The 23,236-nt window shown below is 44.6% G+C and overlaps 1 protein-coding gene across 1 annotated transcript; it reads right to left on the bottom strand.

Moving 5' to 3' along the window:
- Nucleotides 1–163: 163 nt before the first annotated feature.
- Nucleotides 164–21,980, bottom strand: slc7a10b (solute carrier family 7 member 10b). The gene is made up of 11 exons (XM_079500664.1): nucleotides 21,621–21,980; nucleotides 18,176–18,380; nucleotides 13,033–13,184; nucleotides 9,366–9,491; nucleotides 7,553–7,706; nucleotides 6,222–6,345; nucleotides 5,457–5,560; nucleotides 4,282–4,378; nucleotides 2,892–3,041; nucleotides 1,428–1,605; nucleotides 164–498 (listed from the first exon to the last, which is right to left on the bottom strand). Exons 1-11 carry the CDS (start codon nucleotides 21,856–21,858, stop codon nucleotides 368–370), a joined length of 1,659 nt encoding a protein of 552 aa, XP_079356790.1. The 5' UTR covers nucleotides 21,859–21,980; the 3' UTR covers nucleotides 164–367.
- Nucleotides 21,981–23,236: the final 1,256 nt, after the last annotated feature.

The following is a 23,236-nucleotide window of genomic DNA, read 5'->3' on the forward strand; positions in this document are numbered from 1 at the left end:
TAACTCTGACAGTCAGTATACAAATGGAACCAAATGGGTCCATTTGGTTACATTTGTATACTGTCAGAGTAGAGGGGAGACCTTGACATTTAAAACGTTTGAGAACCACTGCTCTATACTGGAAAAGTGAAGTCCATAAAACACAATTACGATACCGTTGGCATTAGGGTTTGTCGTAATTGACCACTTACTAGGAACGTGGAGAGGCACAAAAAGTGCAGGTGGCGGCCCGCCCCGTCCGTGACTGAGAACACACACGGCTGTAAAAGATTGTTGGCCCAGCTATAGGTTGCAATAAAAGGAACCGCGTGTCTGTAATAATAATAATAATACAGTGACGGAAATACGAGAGAGAAAAAGCAAAACATTAGGAGTTGGCCGACATACTGCTCCTGCCTGAAGATTTGTCAGTCCATTCCGAGGGAGGGTTCAGCTCGATGGGGTCGACCTGGGGGAACACCACGCAGCACAGACGCTGGCCCACGTACGTCGCCCACTCTGCATGCCGGGGGGGTGACATTGTTACGCTAGTGAAATATGACCCTGAAACATGACTGTCATGAGGAAAATACATCGTTATGCTAGAACACTAGCCATGAATGTGACTCTGTGAGGAAAAGACATCGTTATGCTAGAACACTAGCCATGAATGTCACTCTGTGAGGAAAATACATCGTTATGCTAGAACACTAGCCATGAATGTGACTCTGTGAGGAAAAGACATCGTTATGCTAGAACACTAGCCATGAATGTCACTCTGTGAGGAAAATACATCGTTATGCTAGAACACTAGCCATGAATGTCACTCTGTGAGGAAAAGACATCGTTATGCTAGAACACTAGCCCTGAAACATGACTGTCACACTGTGAGGAAACGTCATCGTTACGCTAGTAAAACACTAGCCCTGAAACATGACTGTCATAATCATGACAGTATTTCTTATTGTTCAATAAAAAAAAATATCCGACCGCCGGCCATCTACACACAAACAAAACGTAGACTACAGGGAACCCCTTTTGGTGTTTTAAGCATTATGTTATACTTTAGCTATTGAAAAATAGCAGATCTACAACCTCAGAATGCGGCACCGAGTGCCACGATATGATTGTAGATCTGCTATTTTTGAAAAATCGTGAAAATGTGGTGCAAATCTTTGAATATATTCTTTCAGAGCAGGCGTTTTTAACTCAAATCTTTGCTTCTGGGGGTTCCCTGGTGCCTGGATCAACATATTTTCAGATGGGGGTCTGCGGCCAAATACAGATATTTCTGGGGGTCCTTGACATGAAATAGTTTGAGCATCACTGACATAGAAACATAGGTTTTTCAGAAAACGGTCATGATTTAGAAGACATTTCTAAATGGGTTAAGTAAAACAAATGTGAATACTTTTTTCCCCCACCACTGCCTGCGTGGGGACACTCACCAATGAAGTCGTAGATACATTTTGGCTTGTGCTTCCAGTGCACTCCCAGGAAGTAGACGGGCACGCCGGTGAGCATTATGACCAGACCCACACCACACACCAGAGGCTCCGAGTGCAGGCTGAAGGCTAGCATGAGGGCCCAGAACAGCAGGTAGCACACCGGGACCAGCAGGTTCACCTGATGGGAAGGGGGAGGGGTCATAGTCATAGGCAGGGGTCATCATCAACATGTCCCTACAGCGTACACGGACAAAATAATGTGTCCGTGGAAAAGACTTGGTCTTGTCCGTGGCATAAGACCAATGTCACCTCTTAAGGTTTTTCTTCAAAATATGTATGTACAGTATGACACTTATTTACTATACGACTCTTATAAGGGCCTGTTACAAACAGATTCTAACATCACAGCAAAAAAGTCTTGCTTTGAATAGTGTAGCGGTTTGTTGGGGCGAGCGTCGGGGTGCCAGTCAGAGTCCCAGTCTGACAAATAGGGTTAAATAATAATAATAGCCCCAAACACCGTACAAGGGAATAAGGGATTGACAAATTGTATCAACCCCTAGCAAACAATTCACACACAATACCATATGCAGCATAAAGAAAATACACACAAAGATAACTTCATTAACCAACAGTGTATTATATTCAACAGTGCAATCAACCCAAAATGAAATAATGTTCCTTTGTTTTCCCACAGTCAAATGTTCCAATGTTTCATAAAGTTCCAAGGACGTCACTGGACGAGTGGACGTGCACTACACACACACAATCAACAGTGCACTTCCCGGTCAACCCTCCGTAAATTATAGAAAACGGTAACCAGTCACGTCACTCGTGTCAGAGTCGGCACGTCAGTATTCACCGGTAAAGGGACTTTCCCAATAGTGGAACGTTGAATGTGGTCTTAATTCCCCCAAATCCGTCCCGAGATATCCACGTAACCACTGACAGCTAGCTCCGCTGTCATGAACTGGTGTTACCTTAGCCCAGGAACCCACTGACAGCTCGCCTGTCAGCTGTCAGACGGAAACTTCTGCTCCTCGATAGATAAGAGACGACACGATCCAAATCACGTCTTGCGTGGACAAAGGCTAAATGGCGAAATACTAATAATCCGACGGACTGCATTCACGGGCCGTGAGTAGGCCACTATAGTATATGGACGGCAGGAGAAAGGTCATATTAACAGCACGTAGCACAGCGCTAGCCTCACACGCAGCGTCTGACAGGGGGCTGCGTCTACTACACGCTCAGTTCCTTTGATTCATTCACAAACTTCTGTGAGAGCGTGGGAACGGGTGATGTGGCAGACATGGTTAAAGGCGCAGATCGCCACAATAGTGGGCTCTGATTGGTCACCCACAACTCTGGGGTGAACAAAATGTATTTCAAACTGAGGAGTGCCAGACCAATCTCCCAGGGATTTTTCCCCCCTGGCAGATTCGTCTGGTTTCCAGGCTATACCTTAATAGGCCTGTAGATGTTGGGTTTCTTCCAGCGGTAGTAGAGCAGGCCAGCGATGGTCACCCCATAGGACAGGTAGTTGATGAAGGACACGTAGTTGATCAGGTTGTGTGTTTCCCCGATGCACAGGATCACCACCGTGGCAGTGCACTGAATGAATGAACAACACACACACAATGCACAGGATCACCACTGGGTGGCAGTGCACTGAATGAATGAACAACAACATATAATATGTAATATATTATTATTATTATATACAGCAGTGGTTTTCAACCCTTTTCACATCAAGGCCCATTATTTATTTGGCATTTGAGCCACGGACCACCATTTGATGAGATTTAGCCTTGCAGACCCAAAACTAGAGAATATGTCCACATTTGTACCATAGGAGAGATAACAGGCAAACGTTGATCAAATTCTTCGACCTTCTCTAATTGTGTAGACTTCTTTTAAATTAACTTAAGTAGGCCTAATGCAGATGTTTAACAATAATTTTACTCTTGAGAGTGTAAAATGGAACACTTACGGGTCTATTTGGTTCCATTTTACACTCTCAATAGTTAAAGATCTATAAGGGTCCATTTGGTTACAAACTCTCCATCATTTAGCTGGAGCCCCCTCAAGGACCACTGATATACAGGATCAGAACGGTGGCAGTGCACTGAATGAAAAACAGTGGTGTGGCCTACTCACATTTGTTTTGTGATTTTTACAGTAAAAGTATCAATACTGCAATGTAGAAGTACTAATACTTCTAAATAAAGTAAAAGTCCGGAATTCAAAATGTACTTGGGTAAAAGTAGAAAAGTGTTGGTATCAACATGTACTTAAGTACCAAAAGTAAAAGTACTCATCATTATACATTTAAAGTTTTCAAATGTCCCTTGGGCCATGAGAATGCCAAAGGCCAGATGGAGTGAAAAGGAACTGGTTGTAATAACGTGTTCCTTCCACGCGCTACGGCCAACTGGGGAAACTCCCCCCTGTCAGGTGATAAGAAGCGACTCCACATGCAGTGAAGGAAGTATGAGGTCAGTCTTTTGCTCTCCCCAGGTTGGCAGAGGGAGAGTAGAGCCCAGGATTACATTAGATAATTGACACTGGGTAAAAATGGGGGTACAAAATCGTGAAAATAGCCGCTATTTTGTATTGTAAGGGCCAAAATGTATATAGGGCTGAAGTGGTTAAGGTATGTTTTGTAATAATAATCCAAATTTAGAAAGTAAGTAGTAAGTACGCTGTAATTGTATAGTGGGGTAAAAGTACAATAATTGCCTCTGAGATATAGTGGAAGTACAGTATGCGAGTAGGCCTACTTAGTTACTTTCCACCACTGCATTTCATACTAATAAAAATAACCCTCCTCCCAAAAAAGAATGAAACATACACAGACTAGAAGGGCAGGAATGGGAGTGCAGTTCTTGAAGTGAATCATGGCCAACAGACTTGGTAGATGTCCCTCTCTAGCTCCAGAAAAACATAATCTGCACACCCCCACGCACACGCACACACACACACACACACACACACACACACACACACACACACACACACACACACACACACACACACACACACACACACACACACACACACACCATATTGTAACCCATGCAAAATCTTTGTTTCTGTCAGCTGCAAACTATTATTTTTCAGGAAATAGAAAACAAATGACAAACAAAAACAAAAAAAACTGCAAAACACTTTAAAGGGATATTTCACTTTCAAAAAAACTTTTGGTCATTTTAACGTCTACTCAGTCTTATGTGAACACCCCGGGCAGTTCCTTGATTCAGTATTTAGATATTTGATATTAATTTTAACTGCCCCGCCCCCTTCCTATACAAACCCATTATAACTTAAAACTCAATTTTAACCATGATAGATTCCTCAAAAACACAAACACAAACCACGGCCCCCTCACGTATTAGAAGGACATTATCAGTCAACAGAAAATAGGTTGGGTGTTTTTGATGAATCTATCATGGTTAAAATGGAGTTTTAAGTTATAATGGGTTTGTATAGGAAGGGGGTGGGGCAGCTCAAATTAATATCAAATATCTAAATACTGACTGAAGCAACTTAAAAACTGTCTGGGGTGCTCACATAAGCCTGAGTAGATGATTAAATGACCAAAAGGTTTTTTGAAAGTGAATTAATCATTTTTCATTTAGTACAATATCTTATGTTAAAATTGGCTTAATGGCACCAGCCATAACCATATAAGGATTAATGTCACTATGAGTCAGCCATAACCAAATAAGGATTCATGTCACTGGATCGGCGGTGGGAGGGCTGTGTAGCGGCCCAAACCTCTAGTTTATAAAACCCACAGACTTTCAGAAATAGTGAAAATAGCATAGACATATCGCATCGCATAGCGTTGTGAATGTGTAAATCAGCTATTTTCGGGTCTTTTGCGTGACATTCCTGTACGACTATGTAGGGCCCTAAAAAGTTGAAATAATGTGACTATATTCTTCTAACCCATTAAAATGAATATAGTTTATACTTTAATTAGAATCCATGTGGACATGGGGCAACAGACAGGAACAACCTGACCTTGAGGACGTGAACAGATATCCGTTGATCCCTCCAAACGTAGACAAGGCCACAGAGATGGGCATGATCACAGAGAACATGCCCAGGAGCTTCTCTCCAAACGTCTGTGGACAATTCAAACACGTTTTAACTTTCTTTAAAGCCTCACTATGTAACTTCTTTTAGCGAATAAAATGCAATTTTGTCCAATCTGTGTGGTAGAGTATGTTAATACAATATCACTTATAGCGTGATTGTATGTTGTCTCCCTGCTCTTCTAATGAGACATTTAGATCGTGTCAAAGGTCATGTCTCAAGTAGACACAGGATATGTCTACACTTGCGCAGGAAACCGGATTCAAATCCGGGCAGAATAGGAAAGTTACAAAGTGCTGCTTTAAATGTAGTCATTATAGTGGTTCCCAGTTCCCCTCCACCCCACTTCTTACATCTGACAAAAGCTGAGACCCCCCACACATGTGCACATGCATACATCTACTGTATGTACTTCTATGTGACAAATAGTGTACAAGCTCACATACTGTACACAATACATTCGGTAAGTAATCACAAAATAGAGTGCAGAGATAAACTAGATTAAGAACCTAGCATCTGTCTAAATCACATGCACGCACGCGCACGCGCACACGCGCACGCGCACACGCACACACACACACACACACACACACACACACACACACACACACACACACACACACACACACACACAGAATACACACTGACTCAATGAATAGTTTTGTCTCTGTGCACAGGTGATTAACTCACCACAGCCACAGCGTTGGATGAGAGGAGCTCTTCGGGAGACATGGAGGAGAAGTATGCGATGTTGGTGAGCGTGTACACAAAGGTCACCAGGGGGATGGAGATGTAGATGGCACGGGGAAGGTTCCTGATCGGGACAAGATGACACCATCAAACTCGTCCTAGAAAATCATGCTTTTGAGGTATGAAAAAACCTAGATACCTCATTGGCCGCTGCAGTTCATTGGAGAGACCTGTATCGCAGGGAAGGCGGAAGTCAAGCGGAAGTGCAGAAGGCACGTACACTGCCACTCAAAGTGACTACTGGCAAATCACAGCCAAATGGACCCTAACGTGTCCATTTGGTTCCATTTGTACACTGTCAGAGTTAAATTTACTTTGATTTTACAATACAGTTGGGGGTCCCAGAGATAGAAATGCCATTAAATGGGGGTCCGAAAGCCTAATGTATGTTAAACTGGGGGTCCTTGAAATTAAAACTGGTTGGAAATCCCTGCTAGAGCTGTAAGAACCTTCTCTTATGGGGGTCCTTGGCATATTTTCAAATGGGGGGTACTCAGGCTAATGAGTGTCATTTTGGGGGTCCTTGACATGAAAAGGTTTGGAAACCCCTGCTATAATGTATGTTTTGCTATGCTCACGCACCTTTATGTCTCACCTCAGGTACTTACTGCACCGGAGAGAGACATATGCAGATATTTAGTTTGTTTTGTATTGATCTCTCTGCCTCTCTTCCTGATTTGACAATAAAGTTGATTGTGATTCTAATGGCTAATATAGAGGGTATGCGTGTGACATCGTCATCATACCCGGAAGTTATGCGGGAACGCCTACTGAGTGGCAAAAAACTACTTTCTGGCCTTGACAGCCCATACATCTAAAGAGAAAAGTCCTATCTGGTTGCATTAAACAACGTTAAACAACGTTAAACTCACTTTGCCACTCCATTTGCCACTCACCCTATACTGCGACCAAAAGGTTATATGGGTCCATGTGGCTCTGAAGCAGATACCATGGTATAAAGAAAAAAATTCTAAACTTTTTTATTTTTTGGGGGGGAAATCGGATGGGCACCCCACGTCGCTATTTTGATCTACAAGTTCACAACATGGCGTGTAGCGACGTGTTGTAGATCTGCTATATTCACTAGTTTGGGTCCCGGGCAAATGTCTAATTTCTTTTTTGGCTCTTGAGCTAAAAAGTTTGGGAACCACTGCTATATAGTTATTTTCGCTGTGCAACGTGCTTCCATAAAACACATGCTGGCTTCTATGAAATCCAAATGACTGAAATCAGTCGCGGCGACTGACAACCGTGAGATACTGTATACTCACCGTCGGGGATCGACCACTTCCTCTGTCACGTAGTTGAGGAAGTTCCAGCCGCTGAAGGCGAAGGAGGCCTGCAGGAACGCCAGAGCGATCTGACCCACCGACGGTGTCGTGCTGAACTTGAACGCCACCTGAGGCGTGAGTCCTTCATAGTGTCCTGTATAGGTACACACCACATGAAACCTGAGCCCTTCATAGTGTTCTGTATAGGTACACATCCCAGCAAAGCACGGTCAGGACCTGGACGAATTAGCTTACTGTGGAGACTCATTTTTACTTTAAAATGATTTGTAGTTTCTGAGTTATTTAACTTAAACGCCCAATGCATTCTCAATGGCAATAGCACAAACTTTGGCATGCTACTAGTCCTACATACTTACACCTAGAAACCCCATTCAAACCTATTTAAGTTCATCTTATGGTGGACTGAAAAGAAATCTTTGAAATGTTTCATAGTTTTAGAAATATAGTGCTTTCAAATTTGAGAAATTCACAATGGGGCTCAATGGCAGATATTGGCACGTCAAAAAATCACTTTCACCTAGAAACTCCATTCACACATTTTATAATTCAGCTTACTGTGGAGACACATGCTGGAACTTTTCACTTTGAAATGATTTGTAGTTTCTGAGTTATTTAACTTAAACGCCCAATGCATTCTCAATGGCAATAGCACAAACTTTGGCATGCTAATAGTCCTACAATGTAGATGAATCAATCTCCGTCTCGGGCACATGACCGTGCACTTGAACTTGACGGTGATCTACGTCATGGGCCATTAAACTGTTAATAAACAAATCTTTAAAAAAAAGAAAGATCATCCCCATATGGGCTGTGATCTGGCGTAGTCCTGAACGTCACCAGAGGACGTCATCATGACGTAATTTAGCAAGCTGGGATCACATAGTAGTCCTAGTGGATCATGCTACCTAGTCCTAGTGGATCATGCTACCTAGTCCTAGTGGATCATGCTACAGCTTCACACAAAAGCATCAAAAGCAGCAGATTCGCAGAATCCGCAGAAGCGTGATGCTTCTGACCAATAACACAATGTCTGGACATTATTCGGACAGTCAGAACATCGAGTGGTGCTAGTGGAGCGTCCAAAGAAAGTTCTGAGATCGACCACCCATCCAAAGTTCTTCTGATGAGGTCATTTTGTAGTTATCACCTACCCCTGAGATGTTCGGATGGAGCATGCAACCTCCCTAAATTGGAATAATGACTTATAGAGTTTGGAAGCGCTCGTTTTCAATAACGCAATGTCCAGCTGCCTCCTGCATTATGTACAACTCAGGTGGTACGCAGGACCGCTGAGTGATTTCCAACGAGCGCTTCCAAACTCTAAACGCTCCATGCTGCTCAATGTTTTTTCACTCAGTCTAGGTGAGGGGGGGTTGGGGGTGGGTGCCATGGTGGAAAAGTGATGCATGACTTGCATACTCTCTATTGTGTTCAGCAACGTGGAAGGCACCGGCGGAAGATTCAAACTCCTAGACTCTGCGGTGTTGGGCAGGTAATGTACCCCTGCCCCACCTGAATCATGAACTGGATCATGATAGGTGAACTGAGTCATGACAGATGAACTGAATCATGATAGATTATTTGCACTGGTTTTAGTGAAGTACTTATTTATTTTATTTGTATTAAAGGATACATGTGGTAGGCCTATGTAGTATTGTAGTATGTTCTTTCTGTCTCGTCTGCCCGTTTAAATGCTGACCCTGGGAGCTGCAGCAAATGGCAAATAAAGTCTATTCAATCCTCTATTCTATAGTATAAAGTAAGTATAAATGATGTGTGTAGCCTGTCTCACCGTTGGAGATCTGGATCAAACCCACTACTATGATGAGGCACAGGGCTAGCAGCTTCCCCACGGTGAAGATATCCTGGATCCTGGTGGCTAATCGCACGCTGGAGCAGTTCACCCAGGTTAGGAACACTGCAGAGGAAAACACTCTTATTAAAGGCCTATTTACACTCCAGTGTTAGGTGATAAGGTGACCACCGTTTCTGGTTAGTAAAAACAGAGAGATGTGTTTAGGCTCATTCATAGTCTGGATTTTCAGTGGTGAGGTGACCACCACTCCGGTGGTGAGCTGGTGGTTTGCTCTTCACCGCGGCTCGTGACGTCATGTTGTAGTTCGGTGGTCACCTCACCACCGAAAATCCAGACTATGAATGAGCCTTTAGTGTGAGAGCTGACCACTGCGTCGTGACGTCATATTGTAGTTTTTGTTGGTGGAGCCTTCAGTCAGTGAAGGCAGATATTGTACTTTTACTCCACTACGATTAGTCGAAAACTTTAGTTACTAGTTATTTTGTAGATTTTGATTATTATTACAAAACATATATTAATGACCTGGTGCAATGAAAAATACGGCATTTTAATTTTGAAGTTTCGCCCTGAAACAGAAAGCGGTGTGTTTTTGAACCAATCAGAACGTTGCATCCCTGGGACGTACAGTAGCTCTGTTACATGTGCAACGCATGCACGCTCATGCAGATTGTATGTTTACAAAGTGACAGAGAGATGGGCAGCAAAGCTTGTGGATTATTTCTAACCTATGTTTTCAGATACATATTTTAGTGTGAGGAGTAAGTTTAAAACTATTAATGGATGTCAAAAACGGAGTAGTTCTGTAATCAACATCAACATCAGCTGACAGCTGTGTTTGGAGGACGAGCAGCAATGGGAATAAAACTGGTGAATTAAATCAAGATTCATTTGACACTCGACACGTCATCACGCATCACGTTTTCGTTCAAAGGAAGTAATTCAAATTGGATTTTTCTGGACTTTTGATATAAAAATACACAAAAATGAAGATTTTCCCCTTTTTTTTGCATCCTATAGTAACTCCGAGGACCCCCTAGCAGGCCCCGGACCCCCTTTGAAGACCCCTGAAAGAAGTCATGTAGAACCTGTTAAGACCAAAGTATAGCCTGTGAGGTGGTGTTTTGTTTTTTGCGCGTGATCCCTCTCTTTCTAGATGCCATCATCATTTACACTTGTTTTTAGGAGCCGGAGACTTCAACCATGTGAAGAGAACGTGAGCCTTTGTCTCCTGCCTCTTCGGGGACCTGCCTGCCTGTTTGTCTTCGGCCAGTGTTGCCCCCACCCCCCCACCCCCCCCCACGCATCGGAAACGGTTTGTTTGGGCTGGCTGACAGCTCTGAGAAAGCCAGGCCACCATGGGAGTCAGAGGCAAGCCACTGACGCTGATGGATGACCGGCTCTCGCCCTCCCCCGTTCTGCCACATTCCTGCGTGCCATAGAAACTGCTCCGATGTGGTGCTGCCGCACCGGGGCAGCACCACATCCCCCTGGAACCACGTGGCCAGCCATGTGTCCTAATTGACTCTCACTGTGTCTGCTGCTGTCAGTGGTGGACAGTATCTGAGGCAATGTACTTGAGTACTGTAGCGGTGTATAGCCTACTTAAAAGTCTGGTGACATCTTTTTTTTTTTTTTTTTTGGGAGGGGGTGGGGGGGGGGGGGGTTCTGACCTCAATTGTACCCAAAAAACCTGAACCTGAACATCCAGTAGATTTTCGGTGATCTGGGGTTTTCTGAATAATTAGCCTCAAAGGGCAGTATTATGCGTGTCTTAAGTACCACGTCTTATTACTTAACTTAAGGCCTGGAGGCGTGATCAATGCCATTTGGCTATTCTGAGTGGCCAAACAGCATTCACCACGCCTCCAGGTCTTAAGTTAAGTCATAAGACCTGGTACGCATAATACTGCCCAAAGAGTCCACGGGGAAATTGATTTGCCTGTGGACGGTGATGTCATCAGAATTCAAGACCACAGAACATCTACTGAATGTTCAAAGTTCAAGTTGTTTTGGGTGCAACTGATTCTGAGGATCTGTACTTTTTGTACTTTTTTTTGCGTCCGACGAGCGAGAAAGATATGAAGCAAAATAAAGCCTGGTGTTAAAGTGAACATGGAAGTGGCTGATGTGGAGACCGAAGGTGAGCGGACATGGTTAGATAACACTTGGTCGAGGTGCTGTAGCTTTGTAGCTGCGGCATCTACAGTATTTGTTTCTACACACGCAGAAGAGTCTGTTATATAAGCACATATATTTTTCAATAGTAGTGCTTTTCACAACAGTCACGTTGCATCATACATAACTAAAAAATACAGCAAGATTCTCAAGTAAGGCATGCACAACTAACCCTAACCCTTGTGCAGCACAAGGCTTGGAATTCAAGGTTTTAATTTAATTTAAATGCATGCATTCGTCCAGCCAGCATTCGTCCACCCAATTATCTGTTTTAATTAAGCATAGCCCATCGTTGCTGTCGGTCAGAAAACTTGTATCTCCATATTTCAACTTCTTGAATGAATGCCCTAGCCTACTTTGTCGCATATGGCTGATCAAACTAATCGCATATTCTTTACTAAAATGTCATGATTGTGACAAGCCATAATAGAGGCTATGCGTGTGACTGACACCATGATCATCATAACCGGAAGTTATGCGGGAACGCCTACTGAGTGGCAAAAAAATACTTTCTGGCCTTTACAGCCAACACATCCAAGAAAATCTACCGAAAAGTCCCTGTATTAAACATTTTTAAGTGTCAGAGTTTGAAAGCGCTCGTTTTCATCAACACAACGTCCTCCTATGCCTCCTGCATTATGTGATATTTAGAAACAGATGGTACGCAGGACCATTGAGTGATTTCAAACAAGCGCTTCCAAACACTGCACGCTGCTCAGTCTAGACTTCATAACGTTCGCCACGGCAACTCGCTCGCACAAACTCACTCGGTGGTGTCTCTCGTTGCTTAAGTTCGATTGGGACGGCGCCCCTCCGTCGCGGTCTAAAACTATAGGGCGGTTAATGGGGAGGATTTCAATGTAATATGTACGGTGTTATTTCACCGTGTTTGGGTGAGACCAGGCACATATACTCACACAGGCAGGTGGTGGACAGCATGCGCGTAAGGCACATATACTCACACAGGCAGGTGGTGGACAGCATGCGCGTAAAGCAAAGCAAAGCAAAGTTCTGTTTACCCAGGGAAGTGGACTAAGCTCGAGATGCTTGTTTACAGCCACACCCTGCTCATAGAACATTTCATGGTAGGGGTTCAATGCCTTGCTCAAGGGCACGTCAGCGGTGGTAATTTTAACGTGCCGGTCCGGGGATTCGAACTGGCGACCTTCCGGTATCAAGACCGCTCCGCAAACCGTTCGGCCACCGCTGCCCCAATATGTGCGTAAGGCACATATACTCACACAGGCAGGCGGTGGACAGCATGCGCATAAGGCACATATACTCACACAGGTGGTGGACAGCATGCGCATAAGGCACATATACTCACACAGGCAGGCGGTGGACAGCATGCGCGTAAGGCACATATACTCACACAGGCAGGTGGTGGACAGCATGCGCGTAAGGCACATATACTCACACAGGCAGGCAGTGGACAGCATGCGTGTAAGGCTAAGGCACATATACTCACACAGGCAGGCGGTGGACAGCATGCGCGTGGCCATGTAGGGAGGCACGCAGTTGGGAAAGACCGGCTGCAGCACGTAGTTGGAGAAGGTGAGGGCGATGACGGCCAGCGTGGCCGGGTACATGATGAGAACTGCACTCCACAGCAACAGGAACCTACAGGGAGGGACACACAGTTAAATGCCGGCCGAAAACTGTCCATATTCCAAAAATAATTTGTGTGTATTTTGTGTTTTTCTAAATTAATTGATGTCTCCCCGGGACTCAAACTAGTGAACACTCCGATTGCCCAGGGTTATTTAATTAATTAAATCATAGCGCCCGGCAATTTATAGTAGGACTGGATGTTATCCCGGATGTGGCTGTAGCAGCTAAATGTAGCCAAAACACTCTAGAGCCGATCGACAACAACGGGAGGTATGATTAAATCTAACGCGACTAGCGATGGGGCCGTCATGATCTTTTCTTAGAATTGGACGGGATGATTTAGAATTAGATCAAGAGTTATTAACATTTTAAGATTTTCGGTCTCGAGTCGAGTATTGCGCAACAGGCGCGATGCGATCGGCTTTGATATCAATAACCTCCGTCTTTTTGATAAAACTTCGTCCTGGGCGCTGGGTGTTACTAATTGAAAGGACGGTGAACTTCGTCCTGGGCGATCGGGGTGTGGGGTTTCTAATTTATGGAATTTCTTATATTTTTCTTTAATTTCTTCATGAAATTACTGAAAAAATGCATTGAATTTAGTTTTGTTGTTATTTGGGGAATGTTTTTTGGAAATGTTTTGAAATAATAAGTTACTAGGAACCAAAAACTAAGGGGACCCATAAAAATGTGTCCGCGACTCACAAATGGGTCCCGACCCACTGTTTGGCAAACTACTACAGTGTCACTCAAAGAAGGCAATTAGCAATAAGAACAATATGCACAATTAGCCATTGAAGACTGAATTTGAGAAAAAGAAGACCATGTTATTGTGCCAGGGTCAGTTTTTATTGTGGTTGGGCAGGGTTCTTGAAGACTCATACACTGAGTTATCGGTACCCGGATTTGAACCCATGACCTTGTGGTCCAAAGTCAAGAGCTGGAATGGCTGAGCTAGCTAAACACAATCACTTGTTTCTTTGTTAAGTGTGTGTTCGCTATTCATGTGTTCACGTACAAACTTCTCTTCAACTGGGACTTCAGATAATGGTCCATAGATGTGTGTAGAACGTTTCATGCAAGTTGCTCAAAAATCAGGGCAGAGAATCAGGTATAAGCATTTTTCAAACTGCTCAAAATGTCGGAATATCTGAGGGCGGAGCTTACTGGCCAAAGTGACAGATGTGTTCCCCATGAGTCAAAGAACATGTGGAAACAAGTGCCATGACTTTTGGCGAAACGAGGCATAAGTTATGCCTGTTCAAAGTTTTCATTTTCAAAATATTTCTATAGCGCCCCACTTTGGCCTATTGCACGAAGACTGGTTTCAGTGCTATTTGGCATGACGCTCTACCATACTGTAAAATGTCATAAGCATATGATGCTGCATGTATGTATTAGGGGCAGAAAACAGCAATTTTCATTGGCTCATGAAACCTTCATTTTTTCCAAAGTTCACGTGTAGAAGTTTTCGTGCATTTTGATCATCGTTTAGTTACCATTTGGCATGGCCCTCTACCAGATTCCTGCGTTTCGCTAAAACCGACTGCACGGTTCAGCCAGAACTGCTATTTTTGGCAGAAGAAGAAGAAGAAGAAGAAGAAGAAGAAGAAGCAGCTTGCATCGAGCGGCGCGTATGAGGCGAACCGCGAACCCTTGAGCATGAATCCAAATTTGGGCAAGGTTTCAGCGCAGTCAGAGGCAGAGCCCCTTTGACTTCCATTCCAAAATTATATTAAAAATGTTAAAACAATTGTGCAATTAGTGGAGGTACTACTGTGGCTTACAGCACTACTTGGCGGCGATTGGTCCAGTGGTTTGAGATTAGCTCCAGACACACAGACTACAGACTACACACACGTGCGGGTCGTGCGCACACACACACACACACACAAACACACATGTGTGTACATGCACACAGACCCTGCAGACATCTCCATCTCCATGAGACATATACCAGTAAGACGCCTTAATATAGGCGACGGGCGACCGAAGGGCTGACCTACTCTACCGGAATAATATCACATCATTATGTCAGCACTGTCATAGAAGTTTCATTTTAAATTGTCTCATATAAACAGGGGTGCACATTCATATTTTGGGCTAGTTCTCAAAGGAGCACCTGGACATGTAAGTTCGGACGTTTCTACTCTGCCACAATGTTATGCTGCCCACACGGGCAGATGCAAAAGATACAAAGATGCTAAGCAACACAGAGTCACAGACACTGTATTTGTGGTCGTTAAGCAGCAGGAGGACGTTTGTTAACAGCTCAACCACTGAAACCAAAACAAACGTCCAACACAGATAAAACTAGAAAAAGTGCCCTTCTGGGCACAGGTCTCCACCAGGAGGATAGGAGTGTGTGTGTGATGTTTGGCAAAATGTTTAGGAGCAATATAAACGTGTGTGTGTGACGCGGCTTGGCCTGTTGTAGCGCCACCATGAGGCTGATTTGAAAACTGTCAAGTGGCATTTCTTCCAAAGCCTAGTGGGAATATGCATGGACAGTTTCACCACAATCGGACGCTGCGTTGAGTAGTTGTGGCGATTTGTACAAAACGGGTACAAAGCGGGCTACTCCTGAAATTTAGAAGCCAATCGTAGCCAATGAGGGTGGATTATGAGAAATCAAACAAACCCGTGTTGATCACATGACTATGAAGAGCATGTGTACCGATTTGCGTGAAATTTGGATAAAATCTGAAGGAGTAATATTAGAAAATGTGTTTTACATAGGTCGGCCTCCTGGTGGCGCTATAAAGAGCAGATGTGAAAAATTCCAGGCAAAGGTTTTTCCTTGGCCTCTAGGGAGTTGGCATACAAAGTTATCCACAGATCCGTGCAGTTAGAGGTAAAAACACTTTTCGGCCAGTTATAGCGCCACCATGAGGCTGAGTTGAAAATGTTCATGTGTCATTTCTTCCTCGGCCTAGTGGGAATATGCGTGCACAATTTCACGGAAGTCACACAATGTGTTCATGATTTGCAGCATTTTGTTAGAAACTGAGCACTCCTGCGAACTTTGGAAGCCAATCTTAGCCAATCAGGATGGAGTCTGAGAAATCTGAAAGACCCGTTTCGTTGAATGGCTCTAGAGAGACTGTGTACCAATTTGCGTGATGTTTGGACAAAATCTGTAGGTGTACTGTCCAAAAACTTGTTTTGCACAAAGCGGCCTCCTGGTGGCGCTATAACAGGCCGTTCTGGAAATTTTGGGGCAGAGGTTCATCGTTGGCATCCAGGGAGTGTGTGTGCAAAATGTGGCATCGACCGGGTTAACGGTGCCGGAGATTAGCTGTTCACAGACGGACGGACGGACGGACGGACGGACGGACGGACGGACGGACGGACGGACGGACGGACACACACACGGACGGACGGACGGACGGAGTGCAAAACATACTCTCTCCCCCTACACTGTGTGTGTGTGTGTGTGTGTGTGTGTGTGTGTGTGTGTGTGTGTGTGAGAGAGAACGGGAGCCTGTGACAAGCTTGAGTTAGTGTTACAGTGTCACTGCACGTTTGCATAGTAAGTGTGCGACCTTCGGTCGCAATAACAATATACCTATTGGTAGATTACCAGTAATAAAGCATGAATTCTGTCTCTCATTTGGTATCATATACGACATATGAGGGGAACCCATAGTCAATAGATTTTAATTAAGACACCCACGACGGGTGTCTTAATTCAAATCTATGGGTTCCCCAGCGCTCTACACTTGCACGTGCAGTATTTTTTTTCCTTCTATCATGATACCATCTGTGTTGAAAATAGCCGATCTACAAGCTCACAACGCGTCACAACAGCGTCACAACGTGACGCGTTGTGAGCTTGTAGATCAGATATTTTGACAGACCCTAGAACACTACCGTTGAAAACTGTCACACCATCACTAACGTTGGGTATATAAAGGAAATCCATAAAAGATATTTCTGGTGGGCTTTAGGCCCTCCTCTTCCGGTGGGGCCCTGACGACAGTTTCAGTGGCGTGGCTCGGAATCTGTTCTTGAGAGATTAGGGGTACCCTAATGGTATCAATATGACATCATTGTACTGACTGGCCTGGACTCCATAATATGGACCCGTTGTCAAGGTACCTGTTGTACCTTATACCCATATATGGAGTCCATATATGGATATAAGGTACAACGGGTATAGGAATTGTACAACCAGATCCCAACAGGCATCATTCCCGATGGGCATCTTTATTGAGAAATAAACCCCTTCAGGGTGATAAAGACTCACTAATCAGGGTTTATTTCTCTAGTGGACACAAACCGTCCATCCATATAAACATGACACAACAATGTGAAAAGGCAATGGCAATTGGATGATTTGAGGAATTTTGTTCCACCTGTTGGTGGTGCTATAACAGGCCAATGTGAAAAGGGTGGGATATATTCCTCAGCCTAGTAGGAAAGTCCGTGAAAGATTTCACGTACATTTTTCACGCTGCGTTCATGATTTGAGGCTTTTTGTTCAAAACGGGCCAATCCGGCAAACTTTGAAAGCCAATGTTTGCCAATTAGGATGGAATATGAAATATCGGACAGATCCGGCGTGAACACATGACTATAGAGATAGTGTGTAACGATTTGCGAGATCTTTGGACAGAATCTGGAGGAGTAATGTAAAATAATGTGTTTTTCAAAAGTCGGCCTCCTGGTGACGCTATAACAGGCCGTTCTGGAGAATTTGGAGCAGAGGTTCATCGTTGGCATCCAGGGAGTGTGTGCGCCAAATCTGGCATCGACCGGGTTAACGGTGCCGGAGATTAGCTGGTAACAGACGGACAGCCGGACGGACACACGGACGGAGTGCAAAACATACTCTCTCCCCATGCCTTCGGCCTGGTGGAGACAATAATAGTTCAACACAGACTCATTTCAGAAGTGCCTCACGTATTTCCGCTTGAAAATCTCGTATTGCAATGCAGTGGGGGATAAATGAGGATCATCCCTTTGAAATCTACCGCTACCCTAGTTCTTATACTTACCCCACCAGGCCACCAAATATCTGGGTGACATAGGCGTAGTCCCCTCCAGACTTGGGGATGGTGACCCCCAGTTCGGCATAGCAGAGGGAGCCCAGGGCAGCTATGCAGCCGCCCAGCACCCACACTATCAGCGCTATCCCCACTGAGCCGGAGTGCTCCAACACCCCCTTGGGAGAGATGAAGATCCCTGAGCCAATGATGTTCCCTGTAAGCAATCACAAGACAAGTTATTTGTATAAATATATTGCAACACAGAGAGTTAGTGTCAAAGTGTCCTTGAGCAAGACACTGAACCCGTAGTTGCTCCTGATGTGCAGGTTGTTGCCTTCTATGGTTTCATCCACCATCGGTATATAAATGCACCATTTACCATTTCCAAACAACATGAATTTAATAGCAGGTTTCTGTAAGTGATGTCTCTTTGGTTATAACAAAAACGTGTATTGTTCAACAGTGAAACCTGTATTTTCTGATAGTAATCAATCTAATCATATAGACTAACAGTAACAGGCCTATTCCCAGGCCACCCCACTACATTTCAAAGATAAATATTGTTCTTTTGACCCCACTGCATTTCTAGGAAGGGAAAACATACATTGTGAATTAACCCCTTCAGCCATATTGCAAAATAAATGAATAGTGAAAATAGCCTAGAATACAAGCTCAATGTGTCAAGGCTATAGGGAAAGCCTCCATGGCAAGGCCAGCCCAGGGCAGCAGCAGTTCTCAAAACATTCAGGGTACAGCGCTGCGAGTAGCACAGCAGAAGGCAGCCAAGTGGCACAGACCTCCATTACGTAACTGGACATCAATTATTTACTCTGAGACGTCCCGGGATAGGGAGGCTGGGGGCCGCGAGAATTAAACTGCACGGACTGACTGACTCTCCTCGTCTGCATTATTTCTACAGCTTTCTCTCTTGTTTTCTAAAAGTGTCAGTTTGATGATCATCTGATTGTTAGGCTTGTGTTGATATCAATGTTGGGTTTCCAATCACTTGGTACATGGTGCATTTATATAGTGCCTTTATCCAAGGCGCTTTTAACATAGATTGTGCATTGCTGCACCCGATTGATTACATTCACACACAGATGGCAGAGAAAACCATGCAAGGCACCAACCTGCTCATCAGGAGCAATTAGGGGTTCAGAGTCTTGCTCAAGGACACTTCGACACGTAAGGCTCATTCATAGTCTGGATTTTCGGTGGTGAGGTGACCACCGCTCCGGTGGTGAGGTGACCACCGCTCCGGTGGTGAGGTGACCACCGCTCCGGTAGTGAGGTGATCACCGGAGCTGAAATAACGTTGAGCGGTGGTGAGTAAAAACAGAGAGAAGGGCTGGAGCGGTGGCGGTGGTTTGCTCTTCACCGCGGCTCGTGACGTCATGTTGTAGTTCTTTGGTCACCTCACCACCGAAAATCCAGACTATGAATGAGGCTCAACTCTGGTTCACACAATCACTTCTCTGAGGCTGATTCTACAAATGTCTTCTAAATCGGTTTTCTGAAAAGTTACACTCATGTGAAGTGAGTGGCTGTGGCTGCCACATGACATCACTGCTTAAAGCAAAAGTCCATAGACTTGGCTGGGGTCCTGTTCTTTTGGGGGGTACCGAGTTTTTTCTTCCAAATATAAAAAGTCCATAGACTTGGCTGGGGTCCTGTTATTTTGGGGGGTACCGATTTTTTTCTTCCAAATATAAAAAGTCCATAGACTTGGCTGCCACAATGCGTCACGAGTGGTGCTGTTTTTTATTTTTTCAAACATTAACAACTCTTTGGGTGCCAGGGGGTGGACACCAGTTTTGGTCCTGGGTGCCACTTTTCCCATTATAAATAAAAGAAAGACATTTTAATTCTATTGTGCATGTCATGTGCATGTCATCACCTGCACACCAGATTAGAGGAATTTTCAAAAACATGGTGATATTGAGCTCGTCTTAACGTCCCTGGCACTTAAAAGTCCATAGACTTTGGCTGCCACATGATGTAATTTCTGAAATCCTGAAGTTAGCTAGCGGCTATAGCGGCCCTCAAAAACATACGTTTCTATCACTCAGTGGTTCTCAAACTTTTTCATGTCAAGGACTCCCAAAATTATATGTATTTGGCCACGGACCCCTGTCTCAACACTACACTTTTTGAGTGGTGTAAACCACTCCTACAACTGGCTTTGTTAGTTTACGTGTCTGTTCGTACCAAAAAATGAGCATGGTTGCTATGGTCACCCAGTTCACACGGGTGTGATTTCATTACGTCAGACATTACGTCAGACCACAGTTGATCAGTCTATATAAGACCTTACACCACTCAGTTCACACGGGTGTGATTTTCTTTTAAAGAAATACCAGATCTACAAGCTCAAAGCAGGGCACAAAGTGGCGCACTGTGAGCTTGTATATCTGCTATTTTTTGAAGAGCCAAAGTATAAAATAATGCTTTTTAGCTCAAATGAAATGACATGGATGGATGCTTTCCCACTCTTAACACATGGTGCAGGACAAAGTAGGCTATAGGCATACTAGTAGGCTTGCAGGCTGACACATTTCTGGAGCACCCCACAAAAAGGTAATTGTTTGAATGTGTTTTTTTAATTTCCAAAATAGGGATCATTATATATTAAATATAATTATTCTAATTAATGAATAGGCCTATATCATAATTGACTTGATTAACTGCATGCTTCGTGTGACGTGCTGCAGATGAACTGGGCTATATGGACAATCAACTGCTCTAAAACCAACCCGTGGTGGAAAGTTACCAAGAGGCTATACGTCTCTATAGCCTATACCTGATCAGGGTCCCCCGCAGCCCAGTTTGAGAAGCACTGCTTTACTGCCATCCATCCAGATCCATTCTACCTCAGCAAACAATCAGCTTCTGCTTGACAAGCTAATGTTCTTCTTGACAAGATATTTTTGGCCACGTAAGCAGTGAAGAGGCTGTCTCTGCGACACCCAATTTATCCCAATTTATGTAATCCTGCCAAATGTATGAGGGATTCCCCATGGTTTTCGAATTATTTCAAAATGTGTTATTGGCTATTGCTCCGTTAAAATAGACAACAGACAACAAAAAAAGAGAGGAAAAGGAAAACCGAGGTAGCTTGCTGCAACAGGTGTAAAGTATAAGAGCATGGCCTATCGTGAGATATATAGGCTACTGAAAGGGAGCTTTGCATAAGTTTAGCACAATGACCAAACCAAAGCCTAGGCTTGCATCTTTGGCCCAATTAATTAGGCTATTACAAAATAGATTATAGACTATATGGCTATTCTATGATGTTACACAATAGAGGAAAACAAGAGAAAAGATTTAGCTAGGCTTTATACAAGTCTTGACAAATAACAGACCTGTGCGAAATAAGAGCATGTATACTGAAAATGGGTTTTTGCAGGTTCAGCACCAACACAAAATAAATAGCCCAATATCATCCTCATCTTACCTATGATAATTGTGCAAGCACTTAAAAGTCCAATTTCTTTCTTCAAAGTTACTCTCTCCGGGACGTCCGGATGCCTGCTGCTGCTGTTCTTATCATTAGGGGTCGATCCATCATCTTTTGGGGGCTTGTTATTCTGGGCGGCCGGCGACAGCGAGGTGTCTGACCGCCGCGAGGAGCAAACCCCGCTGCTGTTGGTTTTATGATTGTTCCCCTTTGCTCCATCCATGTCCGCCACCATATCATCTAAGCCGCTTCTCCCCTGGCCCGGGGTCTTCTCTTCAGCTCCACACACACACACGGCATTGATGACAGAATGAATAGGCAGCGCATGCGCAACAATCTGTCGCTGTCCAGGGTAGAATGCTAACGACCTGCTGCCCCCCCCCCCCCCCACCTATGCTCAGCGGTACCACGGTGTCGCGTGCCTAAAAAAAGAGAATGCATAATCTTTAGCTAGAGTAGAACACTGTGAACCAAGTGGACCCCCACTCTGACTGTAACCCGTGGCTTTAGGCCCCAGATGAATGCATATTGCATATACAAGAAGAAGAGCAATATAATTCTCAACTTTTATTTCAGGGACCGTGTTTTTTTATTTTAACAAACACACAACATATATCACTCCTAAATTCCCAACATATTTGATTAATTTCTCGTCTCAACGTCAAAGTGACAAAAGTCAGGCATAATTCCATTCAAGCATCGTCATGCTGAAGTGAAAATGGAGGCCCTGTGGTTCCACTTCCACCCAATGCAACTGAATGCCTGGAAAATGGAAATTAAGATTTTACATAGTACACATAGTACATGCATAAACTTTCCTTAGTGATTTCAGTATTTATTTATGATGTATTTTCTCTACTATTAAGGTTATTGTAGCGGCCAATTTGAATTGAGGGTGGGGAGGGGGGCGGGGTGGGAATCACGAGACATGGCCAAAGCATTTCCAGGGGTCCCCAGCCAAAAACGTTGCCCCTGCACTAGAGGACACCGTGCTGAGAGGGACATCACACTAGAGGACAACCCATGCAGGGGACACCGTGCTGAGAGGGACATCACACTAGAGGACAACCCATGCAGGGGACACCGTGCTGAGAGGGACATCACACTGGAGGACACCCTGCAGGGGACATCGTGCTGAGAGGGACATCACACTGGAGGACACCCTGGAGACACCGTGCTGAGAGGGACATCACACTGGAGGACACCCTGGGGACACCGTGCTGAGAGGGACATCACACTGGAGGACACCCTGGGGACACCGTGCTGAGAGGGACATCACACTGGAGGACACCCTGCATGGGACATCGTGCTGAGAGGGACATCACACTGGAGGACACCCTGGGGACATCGTGCTGAGAGGGACATCACACTGGAGGACACCCTGGGGACATCGTGCTGAGAGGGACATCACACTGGAGGACACCCTGGGGACACCGTGCTGAGAGGGACATCACACTGGAGGACACCCTGGGGACACCGTGCTGAGAGGGACATCACACTGGAGGACACCCTGGGGACACCGTGCTGAGAGGGACATCACACTGGAGGACACCCTGGGGACACCGTGCTGAGAGGGACATCACACTAGAGGACACCCTGCAGGGGACATCGTG

The sequence above is a fragment of the Electrona antarctica genome, assembly GCF_951216825.1.
Source record: "Electrona antarctica genome assembly, chromosome: 5".
Lineage (NCBI taxonomy): Eukaryota > Metazoa > Chordata > Actinopteri > Myctophiformes > Myctophidae > Electrona > Electrona antarctica.